Genomic DNA, 17,293 nt, shown 5'->3' with positions numbered 1-17,293 from the left:
ATAATATGTTGAAATTATTTTGTCTAGTAAAGTGGTAGGGGTTCAAAATAAATAGATCAAAAGCAACTTACTTCCTATATATTATAATAACCAGTTAAAAGTCTTTGTAGAAACAAAATTTTAAAAGCACCAGGAATAGTCTTGTCCAAAACATTACTATCAAAAAGTTAATAATTAAATGAAGAATAAATAAATGATAATTGCTAAGAAAATTTTAGAGAAAAGTAATGAGAGGGGATCTGGCTTGTCAGTATTAAATCGTATTGTGTGATGCTCAAATAAAGACTTGCCAATCAATATACATGTAAAAAAGTCAATAATACTAAAAGACAGCCCAAGAAGAATATTTGTAACAGTATAACAGTCAGCATATTTGATATAGAAGATCTTTTTAAACTCAATAAGAAAAGCACCAAAATCATGGTATGTAAATACATGATGGTTCTGATTGTACTACAAAGCATATGAAAAGCAGATTAACTTCATTTATAGCCAAAACATTTCAAAATACAGTGACAGATAAACTTTTTTCACTTTTCAAAATAGCAGAGATTTTTTTCAATTGTGATAATGCTGGTGATAGTATGCTAAGGTCACAGTCTCATGTACTGTTGACAGAAATAAAATTGATTGAACTTTTCTGGGAAGCAATTTGTGTATATGAAGAATCTTCTGAATACTTTAAATTATACTCCTCAATTGAAGAATTATAACCCTAGAAATTTATGCTGCAAAGTAATCAGTAATGTGGGTAAATACTTACGTATGAAAGTTATTTATGACAACTGTGTTTATAATAGATTTTTTTTTAATGAGTAGATTCAGCTAACTCCAAGGAAAAAGTGAAAAATATTAAATACCTAATACTGGGGGGATGAATAAACAAATTGTAGTTCAGTTATTGGATAGAATATTATGCAGCCATTAAAATTTATACTTTGGAAAAAACAAAATATTAAATGGAAAATATACAAAATTATAATCTCATTTATGTACTCACACATCAAAAGACTAGAAGGAAATCTTAAATGTTAACAGTGGTTATCCCATAGTGGTATGTAATAGGTGATTATTCTATTCTTTATATTTTCACACATTGTCTAATTTTTACACAGTGAAAATATACTATTTTATAATCAGACTTTTTAAAAGATGTAAGTGATAATTAAAGCAGTTCTTAGCCATTCTTTCTTTTCATTTTCTTGAAGCATTTCTTTGAAGGCGTTGAAGCTCGAGTAGCACAGGGTATAAGAGAGGAGGAAGTAAGTTATCAACTTGCATTTAACAAACAAGAACTCCGAAAAGTTATTAAAGAATATCCTGGAAAAGAAGTGAAAAAAGGTCTTGATAACCTTTACAAGAAGGTTGATAAACATTTATGTGAAGAGGAGAATTTACTTCAGGTATGCTTTAGTTCTTTTTATCATCCTAAATTGCACATCGTTATATATATCTTTTTCTCCAAAATATTCCTCTGAAATGCTACACATTTTCTAATTTTAGTACAGGAGGAAAATTCCATAAAGTATGGACCAAATTATGAATTGTGAGGAAGAAAGGAATATTTATATAAGTTTATATGGCTATTCTTATTTATTTAATTTTTTTGTTTTGAGGTCTTAAGTTGGTTTTCTTTTGCTTGGGGATGGGGTTTTTTCATTGCTTTTTTGTTTTGTTTCAGTTTTGAGGGTAGAAAGGAAATGGAATGGCATATTAGTACAGTGGAGTGATTCCGAGCATGGGGGTTGACGTTAGAAATGGGTTCATAATCTGGCTCCAGATAAAGCTGCATGATTTAGGGCAAGTTACTTAACTTCTCTGAGCCTCAGTTTCTTTATTTGAAAAAAAGGAAATAATACCTCTCCTGTATAGTGGGCATTACTATTATTATCATAGCCATTTTATACATGAGAAAATCAGAGCTCAGAGAGGTGAAGTATGTGACCATGATCCCATAGCTAGTGGATGGTAGACCAGATTTAAACCACAAATCAAGCCATTATATTTCATAAGCCATACTGAAAGGATGAGTGAGAATAATTCTGATTTTAACATCACAGAAGGCTTCACAAAGTAAAGCGTTTGTGTTAGCCTCTGAAAGTCAGATACTAATTTAACAGAAAAAGTAGGAGTAGTGGCATTCCAGATGGAAGAAATACCAGGAGCTAAAAGATGATGAACAAAAAGTGTTAAACTCTTTAGTAAATAGTCTTAAGTTGACTATTAGGAATTTAGGATTTATGAGATTTAGGGTTCGCAAGGAAAACTCCTAGAAGAATGTATTGCCGTAACTGGCAGATAGGGATGATATTCCGAACACCCACCCTCACTAGGTTGTCATGAGACTTAAATAGGATAATACACACGTAAAGTGCTTTGTACTGTGCTGATATAGAGTAAGTGGCAATAAGTGTAACCTATTAATATGAGCTAATATGTCTGTATCATATTCTGTCTTGATATTTGTCCATATCTTAGTTCCACTTTCAGATTATAAATTCCTTTGAATGCAGGTGATTGGTCTGACTCATCTTGGTGTCCTCTGTGGCATTAAGCAATGTTCTACATCATCAATTTCAGATATTTTTAAATTTTCATCTGATGTGAAACTTCAGCCTTAACTGTTGCATTTCATTTAATCTCACTAGTCTTAGTTTCATACATAGTTGTGCACATCCACATCCCTATTGGATATTGGAACAAATATAATAGTAGCTAAAATGTAATGAGTGCTTATTGTACCAAACCCTGTTCTGAGCACTTTACATACATTCACTCGTTTAATCCTCACACAAAACTTATGAGGAAGGTATTATTATCATTATCCCAGTTTACAGATGAGGAACTTGAGGCACAGAGCAGTGAGGTAACGTACTCATGGTCACCAGTCTTATGAGTGGAAGGAGCTAGGATTCTAGCTCCAGCATGTGTGTTCTTAACTATTATGCTGTACTAAATTCTTAGAATGTCTTGATGTTATTTCTACGTACTTGATCATGTATTATTTCCATTCATAGTTCAATGACTGATTTTCATTTTTACTATAGGTGGTGTGGCACTCCATGCAGGATGAATTTATACGCCAGTACAAGCATTTTGAAGGTTTGATAGCTCGCTGTTATCCTGGATCTGGTGTTACAATGGAATTCACTATCCAGGACATTCTGGATTATTGTTCCAGCATTGCACAGTCCCACTAAACCTTATAAAGGAAGAAAAGATAAATGAAAAAAGTATTCTGAGTACACCAGACACTATTCAAGAATATCAAACAGCTCTTTTGAGAATTCAGTCTTGAAATTTTGTGTATTACTAAATGTCAGATAAATGGGTAATACCATACCACAAATATTCAGGAGTGAAAATACCAACCTAGGTAGTAGTTTTATTTGCCCAATAGGTTGTGTACTAACTTAATGCACTTATTGCATCATAAATACTGTTAGCATTTTTCTATGACTGAACAGGAAATTTTCCTTTATTGCCTCACTTTTGTATTTGAGAGTGGTCATCCTGTGTGTAAGGCATTGGGAGTTCTTCAACTTTGACTAATTCAGTATTGCTTGCAAATCATCTAACTACTAAAATACTATATAGAATTTTTTCCCTGTGTCTATCTAGTGTGTATATGAATAGGGATCTTGTGATGATCAGTTATAAACTTGGATTTTGAGGATTATGTTCCTCTGTGTAACAGTGTATCTAAAATAAAGAAATTTTCAAGAAAGTTGAAATTTGATACCATTATTCTTAGATCTGTCATATGCTATCATTTATGTAAAAGCAAGTTCTTATAAAACCAATCTATAAAAATTAATTACATGCCCATTACCATAAAACAGTTAAAAGTGTAATAAGATAAGAAATATAAAACCATTAGCATCAAAAATATTTAGCATTTGGGTAGGGGAGGGTAGAGCTCAGTGGTAGAGCACATCCTTAGCATGCACAAGGTCCTGGGTTCAATCCCCAGTACCTCCATTAAAATAAATAAGTAAATAAATAATCCTAATTTCCTCCCCCCAAAACAAACAAACAAAAAAAAACACCAAATAAATGAATAAATAAATATTTAGTATTTAGGACTAAATCTAACAAAACATATACTATGGACTGAATTGTGTCCCTTCAAAATTCATATATGGAACTCCTAACCACCCCCACCCCTCGCCATGTAATTGACTTAGAGATAAGGCCTTTAAGGGGATGATTAAGGTTAAGTGAGGTCATAAGGGTGGCCTTTCCGAGAAGAGACACCAGAACTCTCTGTCATGTGACACAGAAAGAAGCCATCTACAGGGCAGGAAGAGAGCCTCCTCAGAACCCAGCCATACTGGCACCCTGATCTCGGACTTCCAGGCTCCAAAACAGAAAATAAATTTCTGCGTTTAAACCACCCAATCTATGATACCTTGTTATGGCAGCCTGAGCTGACTAGTACAAGGTGGATATAACACCTTTATGGAGAAAAGTATAAAGCTATCAAAAAATATTTTAAAAGGCTTAAATAAGTGGAGGAGTATTTCATGTTTCCAGATAAAAACACATAACGTGTAGAAATGGCAGTTCAAACTAAATTCAAAGATTCAGTTTCCAGTCTACATGTAAGAAGCTTGAAAGTCACCTCTCCATCCTAACAAGTAAAAAAGCTGAAAAAACTTAAGGCTAACTCTTCTTAGATTTGTAAAAGAAGTAAGGTCACAGGACAAACCACTGCCACAATTGGAGAGACCGGCAGGAGAACACAGACTCACAACTTACCCAAGCACGAACCCTCGAGTTGAAACCACAGGAACCAGTGCTGATGTAGGGAAAACAGCTGTAATTGACAAGTTGCCCCAGATAAGTGTGAATAAGCCTGAGAAATAAAAACTCCAGGGGAACCCAGTCTTTGGCAATAAAACTTTTGTGAGTTTTACCTCCTATAGCTCTACCAAGTTCTTACATTGAATATCAGAAAAAAAAAAATCCCTTTGTGCTCCTAGCAGGGGGAGAGGGAAAGGAACCATTTAAAAATATGTCAGAATATTCTGTTCTTAACAAAGTCTGCTCTCAGAAGAAAGTAGCCAGAACCTAACAGATGTGGGAGAAGGGAAATACCCAACTTCAGCCCACTCTCCCACCTAAAGCAGGAGAAGGGGCTGAAGAGCACAGATAAAGTTCATAGTCAAGAGTACAGACTCACTAAAAAACAGACCACCACATTACTAGGGCCTATTTACAGCAGTTCTTTTTACCCGGTACATCATGTCTGGCTATCAAGAAAAAATTATAAGATACTAAAAAACACAATTTGAAGAGACAAAGCAAACATTAGACTCAGGTATGGCAGGGATATTGGAATTCTCAGAATAGGGATTTAAAACAACTAAGATTAATTTGCTAAGGGCTCTAATGAATAAACCAGAGAGCATGCAAGAACAGATGGGCAATGTAAGTAGATAGAAAGCAGTAACAAATATGGTAGCTCTTAATCCAACTATATCAAAAACCATTTTGAATGTTTAAATACACCAATTTAAAGACAGAGATTGTCAGAGTGGATCAAAAAATAAGACCCAATCATAAATTGTCTACAAGAAACCCACTTTAAAAATAAAGACACAGGTAGGTTAAAAGTAAATGAATGGAGAAAAAATATACCCCATGCTAATACTAAAGAAAGCAGTAGATATATTCATTTCAGACAGAGCAGACAGCAGAGTAAGGAAAGTTATCGGGGATAAAAAAGGGCATCACATAATGATAAACAGGCCAATTCTCCAGCAAAACATAACAGTCCTTAATGTGTATATGCCTAACAACAGAGCACTGAAATAGGTGAGGTGAATACTAATAGAACTACAAGGGGAAGTAGATGAATCACTAGTATAGTTGGAGACTTCAGTACACCTTTATCAGAAATGGACAGATCCAGACAACCTATGGAATGGGAGAAAATATTTGCAAACAATGCAACTGACAAAGGCTTAATTTCCAGAATATACAAACAGCTCATACAACTCAATAACAAAAGACAAACAAACCCAATAAAAAATGAGCAGAAGTCCTAAACAGACATTTCTTCAATGGAGACATACAAATGACCAATAGGTACATGAAAAAATGCTCAATATTGTTAATTATCAGAGAAATGCAAATCAAAACCACAATGAGGTATCACCTTAGTTGGAATGACCATCATTAAAAAGTCTACAAAAACAAATGCTGGAGATGTTGTGCAGATAAGGGAACCCTCCTACATTGTTGGTGGGTTGGTAGTTTGGTGCAGCCATTGTGGAAAACAGACTTTACCCTATGATCCAGCAATCCTACCCCTAGGCATATATCTGGTGGAAACTCTAATTCAAAAAGATACATGCACCATAGTGTTCACAGCAGCACTATTTACAATAGCCATGGCACGGAAACAACCTAAATGTCCATCAACAGATGACTGGATAATATACATATATATATATATATATATATATTACAAAAATGATGGAATACTACTCAGCCATAAAAAAGAATGGAATTATGCCATTTGCAGCAACATGGATGGACCTACAGATTATCATACTAAGTGAAGTAATCTAGAAAGAAAAAGACAAATACCACATAATATTATTTACATGTGGAATCTGAAAAAATGACATAAATGAACTTATTTACGAAACAGAAACATAATCACAGACATAGAAAACAAACTTATAATTACTGGGGGGAAAGGGAGGGAGGGATAAATTGGGAGTTTGGGATTTGCACATATTAACCACTATATATAAAATAGATAAACGACAAGGCCCTACTGTATAGCATGGAGAACTATATTCAATATCTTGTAGTCACCTACAGTGAAAAAGAATATGAAGAATATATATGTGTGTGTGTATAACTGAACCACCATGCTGTATACCAGAGATTAACACAACATTGTAAATGACTATACTTCAATTAATACAAACAGCTCATACAGCTTAATATCAAAAAAAAAGCCAACAAACAACCCAATCAAAAAAATGGACAGAAGACCTAAATAGACATTTCTCCATAGAAGACATCCAGATGACCAATAGGCACCTGAAAAGATGTTCAACATCACTAATTATGAGAGAAATACAAATCAAAACTACAATGAGGTATCACCTCACACCAGTCAGAATGACCATCATTAAAATGTTTACAAATGATAAACCCTAAGAGGAGGTGGAGAAAAGGAACCCTTCTACACTGTTGGTGGGAATGTAGTTTGGTGCAGCCAGCATGGAGGACAGTATGGAGTTTTGTTAGAAAACTAAAAATAGACTTACCATATGACCCAGCAATCCCAATCCTGGGTATATATCCAGAGAAAACTATAATTTGAAAAGACATGCGCACCCCAATGTTCACAGCAGCACTATTTACAATAGCCAAGACATGGAAACGACCTAAATGTCCATCGAAAGATGAATGGATAAAGAAGATATGATACATATATTACATATATAAATATATATATAATATATATAATGGAATATTACTCAGCCATAAGAATGAAATTATACCATTTGCAGCAACATGGATGGACCTAGAGATTATCATATTAAGTAAATCAGAGAAAGACAAATACAAATACAAATATGCTATCACTTATATGTGTAATCTACAAAAAGATACACATTTTATTTACAAACCAGAAATAGTCTCACAGACATAGAAAACAAACTATGGCTACCAAAGGGAAAAGGGTGAAGGGAAGGATAAATTAGGACTTTGGGATTAACAGATACACACTACTACATATAAAATAAATAAACAATAAGGACCTACTGTATAGCATGGGGAACTATATTCAGTTTCTTGTAGTAAGCTATAATGGAAAAGAATCTGAAAATATATGTATATGTATAACTGAATTGCTTTGCTGCACACCTGAAATCAACTACACATCAATAAAGAAATAAAATAAAATAAAAATAGCAAATGAATAAATAAACACTAGCTCTATCTGGAATTCTGTTTTGCATAAGACAGTGGGTGAAGATTCTTTTTTTTTTATTTTAACAAGCATCTCGTACATCATTTATAATTAGCCCATATTTCACCTCTGATAATTCAATGGATATACTGTCATGCTTTTACATATGGGTAGATATGGTACTGACCTCTCTGTCTTAAGCTTATAAATTATGGTCTTGATGAATTGAATTAATTCATGGAGGGCCTAAATAAACAATGTCTTCTGTAGATTTCAAATATGCTCTGTTTGGGAAGAGAGTTTTCTAGATCTACTTCTGTCAGGTCCTCTGATGGCCACTGTGGTCTGTGGGGTCTGCCTACTCTTCCTCGATGACAGAGCTCTACTTGTCACAGGGTAGGAACATGCCAGACAAAAGTGAAAAATCAAGATGGCATAAACCATTGTGGATCTTAACCTGCTACATATTACAGTCATTGGGGAAATGTTTAAAACTGCCAATATCTGCACCCCACCTCAGCCAAATAAATAAGGAACTCTGAAGGAGGGGCCCAGGTTTTTGTAAACCTCCCAGGTGATTACAACAGCAGACGGTGGCCCTGGTCTAAGCTGGCCGTGACTATCCAATTTTCCTTTGCCTGTATTTAGTTTAGGAGTGTGCATCTATGTGACCCAGTTTTGGTCAGTGAGACGTAAGAGAAAATGTGCTAATGGGTCCTAGAAAAGATCTTCCACACTGATGAAAGTTCATAAGATATACATGTCTTCTTTTGCCTGTGTGTCTTCTCCCTTCTTGCCATGTTGTGATATGAGGAGGTAATGAGAGCTGCGGCAGCTGTGATCATGAAGGTAGGACGATCACCTGAGGCATCAAAGAAAAATGTAAATCATGGAATGATGTGTGTGTATTAAGAGCAAATATATTAAAGAATATTATGTATATAAACAGTAGAGAGAGTAGGTGCAATTATTTGAAATTTTAGGGTATTGGATTTAACGTCTTTAATGGTTACCTATATGTTACTACTAATCATTAGAGGCTTCTATTTAATTTTCATTGCACAGTCATGATCCTTTTATGTTTTGTAGATGATTTAAATAATATGTGCAGAATGCTTGAGAGTGCTTTGGAAGAAATTTTACATTGTTTCCTTAGAATTTAACATATCTTGTATTTGTTATACTTTAAAGAGCCCTTTATCTTTGAACGTTTTTTCCTAGACCAGCAGCTCTTATTTTACCCCCCAGGCTTTGCCAAGCTGTAACTAAGCCAATATCGATTCTCTGCAACCACTTTGAGGTCCAGATTGATCAGTCAATATTATAGCACTTAGGGAAAGAGAACTTTCTAAAAGGATTTCTAAGTAGTGGAATAATACAATATTTAAATCTAAACACTATATGCTTTCCTAAGTTTGTAGGTCCTAAATTTAATTTGAAAAAAAAAAACTTGAAGTGGTTTGTATTAAAATTTACTCATTATAACTTTACTTAGTGTTTTTTTAACCAAGTTTACTTTAAATTAACTATAGCTATAAATGTACTATATCTAACTTGGGCTCATAAAAATTCATTTCCATGTTTGTTTATTCAAGGGGAATAATCACTGTGAGATTGACCAAACCATAAGATTTATCACAGCAAATAGTTCTCTAAGTAGAAGAGAGAGGAGGAATAGTTAATGAGTGTAATAGACTGAGTATTTTGACTTTTATTGATGGAGCCTGAAATTATGTGTCTCTCCCTAGGGCATCCTCTTCAGAATTGTGATTTCTCAACTTATTCTCAGGGTCCCTTTTGTTTTGAATAATTTCTTGCCTCTCAGCCTTGTCTTTGGATCACAATTTTTTTTCTGCCTGAAAAATTACAGTACTGCTTATCATCAGGGGGTATAAAATTTATCAAAATACTCTAGAAATGAATTGAATTATTTCTCATTCTGTATCATAGTAGAGTCATTCTGGATCCTGGTAGGACTGTACATCACAGTCCTCGTGTTCTACAAAGATTAGGCAGATGACTAGCTGGACCAGTCAAACTGTCTGCCTCTGCCAGGAATCTGAGTCTTGGGCAGAGTAACACTGGGTGGAATAAAAGCACTTGGCAGTAAATCATTCTGATGGTCACACCCAAAGAGACCACCTGTAAATGTCTTCTATAAAGATCCCCAAAGTTGTCCAGGTCTATTTCTCCCAAGATCAAGTGGTTCTGTTCTTTGATTCTATGACTCACCCAACAGTCTTCCCATGTTGTTATCAGGGAGTGCTAGGGAGCTCTTAGGTTAGCTGAAGTTAGTTTCTGTAGCTTGCAACCAAAGCTCCCCAAGCAATGCAGGCTAAAACATGTATATACACAAAATCAAATCAGCTATATTAAACAATGAATGATAGGTGCCAAGTGAATGATACAGACAGTAAGTGTTGTAATAGCTCAGAAGAGTTAAATATATCTGTTGTCTGACAAAGCCAAGGAAGACTTTATAAAGGAAATGGGACACGCATCACTGAGCTCCTGCCACCCACCCACTGGACAGCATCCATGAAAATCAGTAGCAGTGTAACACTGAGATAAGAGCTCAGACTCTGAAGGCAGAGAGAACTGGGTTCAAATCCTGGCGCTTCCAGGTTGTATGATCTTGTTCAAGTAGGTTAGCCTCCTTGTGCCATAATATCCTTATTTGTAAGATGGAAAGAGTAGTACTCCTCTCGTAGTTTCATTGTAAGGATTAAACCCGGTAATGTCCGTACAATGGTTAGCACAGTGCTAATAAGCACTTAATTTTAAAAAGAAATGAATCAATCCTGCGTTTCTTGACAATGTTTGAGACATCAGACTCATCTCTCCAGGGCGAGTGGATGAAAGGGAGCAACATCCTTGGGCCAAGGAAGCAACATCACCAAAAAGCGATCCATTCCTCACCCCATCCAACTCCCACCATACATGCACCACACATTTTCTCAGGATGGAGGGCATCTCATCAAGGTCTCTGTGCCGCTATTATCACAAAGTCTTCAATAACTTGCTAATGTTGGCTTATTAGCGTGTAGCAATCCTGTGAGACAAGCATCATTATCACTATAACACATGGAGGGGCACAGTGAGTATAATGTCCTCACTTGGGTAACTCAGAGGGTCGCCCGAAGACTAAGAAATGGATTTTTATTAATTTGATGCCTTTCCTAATTTATAAAGCCTCCATTCTTTCATATGTGGCCAAGCAAGACTAAGAAGGCAACTATTCACATCTCCCACACACATACACCCAGTTCATCTCTTAGAGCCGAAAGGGTGAGAAATCTGACAGACTGAGCTTTTATTTTCCTAGACAGACTAACATCTCCCTTTAAAGGGAGTGTTTAAATTACTGGGTCAGTTTTAGACATTAATTGTTTTTCCTCCTTACCAGCAGGTGGGGACCGAGGAAGAAGGCTGAATTCGTTAACAAAATGTCTCCATACTGCTGAAATGTGGTGTGAACTAAATTCACAATCCTGCTAAGTAAATCTAAAAATCAATTAGAATACGGAGTATTAAATTCTATGAAGAGAAGCTCCTATGGGAACACGATGCAGCAAAGTAATTAATGTGTTAGATCAGACCCGTAGAGGATCCCACCCAGGATTTGGTCCCCCCAGTGAAACCAGTGCACGTGGGCTGAGGGGCAGAGCGAGGGAGCATGGCTGATTTTGACTTGGCATTTCATCAACTGGAAACTTAAGAGCATTCCTTGAAATATCGCCAGGTTGGCATCTATTGATTTCTCCAACTCTTGTTGAAAATTTTTATATATCTACACCATTTCTTGGGGCTTTCAATCTCTGAAGAGGATATTTCTGAAAATTCTATTTGTTATCACCCAGTTTTGGTAAGTTAGAAAGCGTGAGGTGAGGTGACGCAGGTTCTCTGTGTATCAGAATCTTCCTCTTCAGATGGTTTCTCCCACTTTGAGAAAAAAAGAAGCCACTATGTTTATTTATGTTCGAGGTTTAGATAGTAAGTATACTTTGCTCAGAATGGCTCAAAACGTTAATTTTTATTTCCTCTCATCCAGTTCTTCTTCCTGCCCCCAGATAATAACTTGGGAAGAATCCATGACTTTTTTGGTGTCTTTGAAGTAGAGTAAGTCCTTGGTTAGTAATTGAAATACCTATGAGAGTTCCCTGTCATAAGCAGAACTGCGAACGTGGTTCAGTGGTCAGTGTTCTCACCCTTCTCCAGCTTGAGCCCACCGCAGGCAGAGAAGAAAGGGGAAATGGTCCCTTGCTTTCCTCTTTCCCCATCCCCACTTCAATTCCTCCTCTCCCCAGACTGCTAAAGGACGGGGAGGGGAGAGATGAGGGAAAGGGATAGGAAAGTCCTTGCTTGACCAGTATTTCTGTGAACCAACGCCTGCTCTCCGGTATTTAAATCTGACTCTCTCTTTGTTGTTGTGGATGCTTTGGAGGCCCTCCTCCCTTCCCTGAGGGTCTCTGACCTGCAGCTCATTTGCCAAGAGTCAATACATCTCAATTCCCAACAGTCTCTGACTCCTTCCCCTACCCCTGGAACTGGCATCATCCCAATTTCCCTCAGCAGAAGACTCCTTGTCTTCCTGCAGACCTTCCTAGACAGGACCTTTTTCTGTGAGGGTTTAGCTGCAGACCAGAAGAAACCCCTCTAGATCGTTTCAGTGGAAACGGACTTAGAACCAGGTTGTTGGAGGCTTACAAAATTGTTTGGAAGGGCTAGAATAGGCTCTAGGCAAAGCTTCTTTTTTTTTTTTTAATTGAGTTATAGTCAGTTCACAACGTTGTGTCAATTTCCAGTGCAGAGCACAATTTTTCAGTTATACATGAACATACATATATTCATTATCACATTCTTTTTCACTGTGAGCTACCACAAGATCTTGTATATATTTCCCTGTGCTATACAGTATAATCTTGTTTATCTATTCTATATATACCAGTCAGTATCTACAAATTTCGAACTCCCAGTCTGTTCCTTCCCACCCCCCTCCCCCTGGCAACCACAAGTTTGTATTCTATGTCTATGAGTCTGTTTCTGGTTTCTGTTTTGTATTTATGTTCATTTGTCTTTTTCCTTTTTTTTCAGATTCCACATATGAGCGATCTCATGTGATATTTTTCTTTCTCTTTCTGGCTTACTTCACTTAGAATGACATTCTCCAGGGACATCCATGTTGCTGCAAATGGCGTTATGTTGTCATTTTGTGGCTGAATAGTATTCCATTGTATAAATATACCACATCTTCTTTATCCAGTCATCTGTTGATGGACATTTAGGCTGTTTCCATGTCTTGGCTATTGTAAATAGTGCTGCTATGAATATTGGGGTGCAGGTGTCTTTTTGAAGTAGGGTTCCTTCTGGATATAAACCCAGGAGTGGGATTACTGGGTCACATGGCAAGTCTATCCCTAGTCTTTTGAGGAATCTCCACACTGTTTTCCACAGTGGCTGCACCAAACTTCATTCCCACCAGCAGTGTAGGAGGGTTCCCTTTTTTCCACATAGGCAAAGCTTCTTGAAACAGCTCCCATTCCAAGATCACATCTCCTTTGTGGTCAGGAAAGCTTACACCAATGCTTCAGACAGCTCCTGAAGCTACCTCCTCCACAACCCATTCCAGTCTAGTGGACACCTCTCACACTGCCCTCCCTCTCCTCATCCAGTTCCTAATGCCAGTCTCATATGAGTGCAGATGATGGTGGAACTTCAGCTCAAGGCACCCAGGAAACACAAAACTTAGCTTTCCAGCTTCTCAAACAGAAAGGCCATGGCCTAGAGTGGATGCCAAGGGACTCAGTCCGTAGGATCTGGTACAGGACCCAGGATCTCTCACATGAGATTCATACCTGGCTGTGGAAAAGATGCAACAAAGTCTGAGAGGGTGCCTTCAAGTCAGGGTCTCTCCCTTGTTCAAGAGATACATTTTAAGTGGTCTCTTTATGTCTCCTTCTCTTGATTTGAGATGAAGAGAGAAGCTGTCCAAAAATTCTGGATCACTTCTAACATTTGCTTACACTTGTTAACAGAACCCTGATTTGGTGTGAGAATAGGTCATAACTGATTCAGGCCATCTTGGACAGTGACTGCCCTCAGGGTGGGTGGACGTGGAACCCCGTTCTGGCCAATAAAGGGAGTGCCGCTAATGCATTCTGGGAGACATTTCTGTCTGACGAGAGGGGGGCCTGTGAGGAAAAACCTGGTGTTTTCTTATTGTGAAATCCCTGCCCTCTGCCCTCACTTCTCGTTTTCAGTGCTGATGCATGTGGACCTGTTTCTTAGACTTGTGACAGCCATCCTGTGACCATGGGGCAAAAGGCCTGAGGATGGAAGCCACCCACTGAGACAGCAGAAGCGTGAAAAGGGGTCAGGTCTCAATGGCATTAATTGCATTGCAAACCAAACTAGGACCCACTACTGTCAGGTATTTTGTCAAGTGAAATCACGAGATACTTTTATTACTCAACCAGCTCTTAGTCAGGCATTCTGATACTCGCAGCCAAATGCATGTTGACTGACTGACACTCAGGCTGAGTCCCTGGAACCCATGATAAGTGAGAGAGAGGGAGGGAGATGGCGGGGGGGGGGGGGGAGAAAGAGAGGGAACCAGTCTGGACCTAGGGAAAGATTTGGAGCCTAAGTCAGCAAGTGAGTATTTTCATGCTTCTGTACAGTTAGGACTTTCTGAGCAAGTTTTACCAGAACCTGAGTTAAAGAACCAGCATTGGGAGTTAAATTATGACTATGATTGAATAGCTGGTGAGACAGCTCTGGAGAGATTTACCTCCCTGGAGGTATGTGTTTACATTTCAAAGGGGGCCAAACCTGCAACCAAGGAGACGTCCCAGGAGGTGTAAACCAGGAGAGGCTTCTCTGGTCTTCCCCTCCCCGCCAGACATCTGTTTATATTCCAGAAGGTAATAGCCCAGGAACTTTTCCCTTTCTTCCCACAGAAAATTAGTGTTAAGTAGGCAGAACCTTTCTCTCCCTTTCTCAGGGAGGAAGGGAGAGAGAGCTATTCCTCTCATATATAAACTCTCAGATCCCTGATTGGGGGCAGGTGCTTCCTCTCCTGTAGCACAGAACCCGGTGAATGTCAGGTGACATCTGACTCCATCTCACCCTGGGGGTTGGGCAAGGATAGCTCCTGATATAAGGAACAAGAGCTGATCTCTGCTCCAGAAACCTCACATATGCATTCAGGATAATAGAAATAAACATAGATATTAAAAACTGATCAGCCATAGAAAGAGGCTTGTGCATGATTCTTCGCTGGAGAATGTGACTCAGTTACAAAACAGTTTAATGTGATTTTAGGCTGTGTTGATATACACTGAAAGTACTGTGCAGATATATCAAGGGAAACAAATATATCTAAGCCCCCAGTTGTAACCTGACGTAACCATTTCTGGGCATAAATTTCAGTTAGAAACTGAGAAACTAGAGTGTTTCTACACCAGAGGAGGTAGCCAGATAAGTGATGGTCTTGGAGACCATGACTTGCAAGCAAAGGTAGAAGGATCTGGGGTATTCTGAAGGGTCATCCTACCTATGAGGGAAAAATTACTTTCTTTTGATTGCTCAAAACAAACGGCTCACACACAAGGAGAGGCAGATTTTAGCTTCGTATAAACAAGAATTTTTCTAACAAAGATTCAGCAATGCAGTGAGCTGCTTGGAAAAGTAGTGAGTCCTCTTGTCATTGGAAGTAGTCAGGTGGCAGCTGGGATGGCCATCTGTTGGAGAGGTTGAGGAAGAAATCTGTAGTTGATGTGGGAGATTGCCTAGTTGACATTTTAGGACCCTGACAACTCTGTCTCCACCAAGTTTAACTGGTCACCATCTGAATATTCTCTTTCTAGCCATTGTCCTATAGAGTTCCCTTCCTTGATAGTCTGCCAAATTCAAAGTTGTTTTTAACTTCCAGAGTTGAAGTCAAGGCTCTATCAATTACTTTGTGATTTCTGGTAAATTACTTAATGTCCTCTGTAAAATGGGGATACTGATACCAATACTTCCTACTTCATAGGGTTATTATGGTGATTAAATGAAATAATAGCTGTAAAGCACGCACAGCACTTAGAACAGAATCTAACAAGTGCTCAAACCCAACGGTTAATATTGGTTTATTAGTATCTTCACTTACTGTCTCACCTCCTTTCACTTGGCTACCTACTCATCCTTCACATCTTTGTTAGTTTGAATTTACATTTCTCTTATTTTCGGTGAGTTTGAGTGTTTTCCATATATGACAAAGAGCAATTTGAGCAATTACATCTTCAAACCTTTGTCTATTTAAAAATCATATTATATACAACATATGTAATAATATACTATATATTAAAACTTATATATTATATTTCTAATATAGTCTATTATTTGTTAGTCATTTTACTGTCAATTTATAGGAGTTTTTTATATATTGGGTCTATGGTGAGAGTTGTAACATTTTTCCCAACTTATCCTTTGTCCTTTGACCATAGAACTTTCAAGGTTTCTTTTGAAGTTTAGAGTATGTGGAAGGTTTTTAAATACATATATATTAGTGCTTATCAATCTTTTATTCATGCAAAGCCTCCACTCTTATCTCTATTCTTACTGACTCCAAAAGGTGACAAAAAGGTGTAGCTCCTCGCACTAGCATTATGAAATGAACGTTTCTGATGTCTGTGTAGACACACAAAATAAACTGCTTCATCATCAGGATGCTTTTGTGTTGTGTTTTTAAAACAGACTTACCCTTTCTTGACGATAATTTACCCGTGTCTCTGCTGCTGAAGAATAGCTTCTCAGAATAACATCTAATCATTTTGTAGCCAAGTTGCTACAGAGGTTCCACTGCAAGGCTCCAGACAGACTGGAACTATCGTAACCATTTTCTTATCTGCCAGTAATAATCAGGTTGCCAGCCAACCAGACACCTGGTGATAGGGAAATTGAGTCCCTGCTGCTTACAAGAAAGGACCTGAATTAGTTGGCAGTAATGTCGACATTTCAGCCCCATCGCTGGGCCACTCACTGAAGGGAGGTAGCAGTGCTATAGGGAACTTGTATCAGAAGGCGTGATTCATTCAGTTCAGTTCTTCAATCCATACTTCCTGGTCTTTTGTTAACAGCCAAACATCCTGCCTGGCTTATGGGCACAAAGAAGAACACATTAATCTTCTATGTACTGTAAGGAGCTCACAGTCTAAAGGGGGAACAGGATAATCAGTGACTACAATAGAGTTAGCGACATCCAGAGACACAGAATATGTTTTGGAAATACAGAGCAGAATTTTATCTCAGTGTATCTCTGAGGTTCTCCTAAACATTACCTGCATATCCAGCTGTTTCCCTGTAAGT

At 37.6% G+C, this 17,293-nt stretch overlaps 1 protein-coding gene across 4 annotated transcripts in view; it reads left to right on the top strand.

Moving 5' to 3' along the window:
- EXOC1 (exocyst complex component 1) overlaps positions 1-3,734 on the top strand; it is a 45,308-nt gene extending 41,574 nt beyond the window's left edge. For all 4 annotated transcript variants that reach the window (XM_006198143.4, XM_006198142.4, XM_031688150.2 and 1 more), the window contains 2 exons: positions 1,209-1,403; positions 3,048-3,734. In XM_006198143.4, coding sequence (XP_006198205.1) covers positions 1,209-1,403; positions 3,048-3,200 — 348 coding nt within the window. In that variant the 3' untranslated portion in view covers positions 3,201-3,734. The remainder of the gene's footprint in view (positions 1-1,208; positions 1,404-3,047) is intronic.
- Positions 3,735-17,293: the final 13,559 nt, after the last annotated feature.

This window comes from Vicugna pacos, chromosome 2 (assembly GCF_048564905.1).
Source record: "Vicugna pacos chromosome 2, VicPac4, whole genome shotgun sequence".
Lineage (NCBI taxonomy): Eukaryota > Metazoa > Chordata > Mammalia > Artiodactyla > Camelidae > Vicugna > Vicugna pacos.
This window is presented reverse-complemented; position numbering and strand designations above follow the sequence as displayed.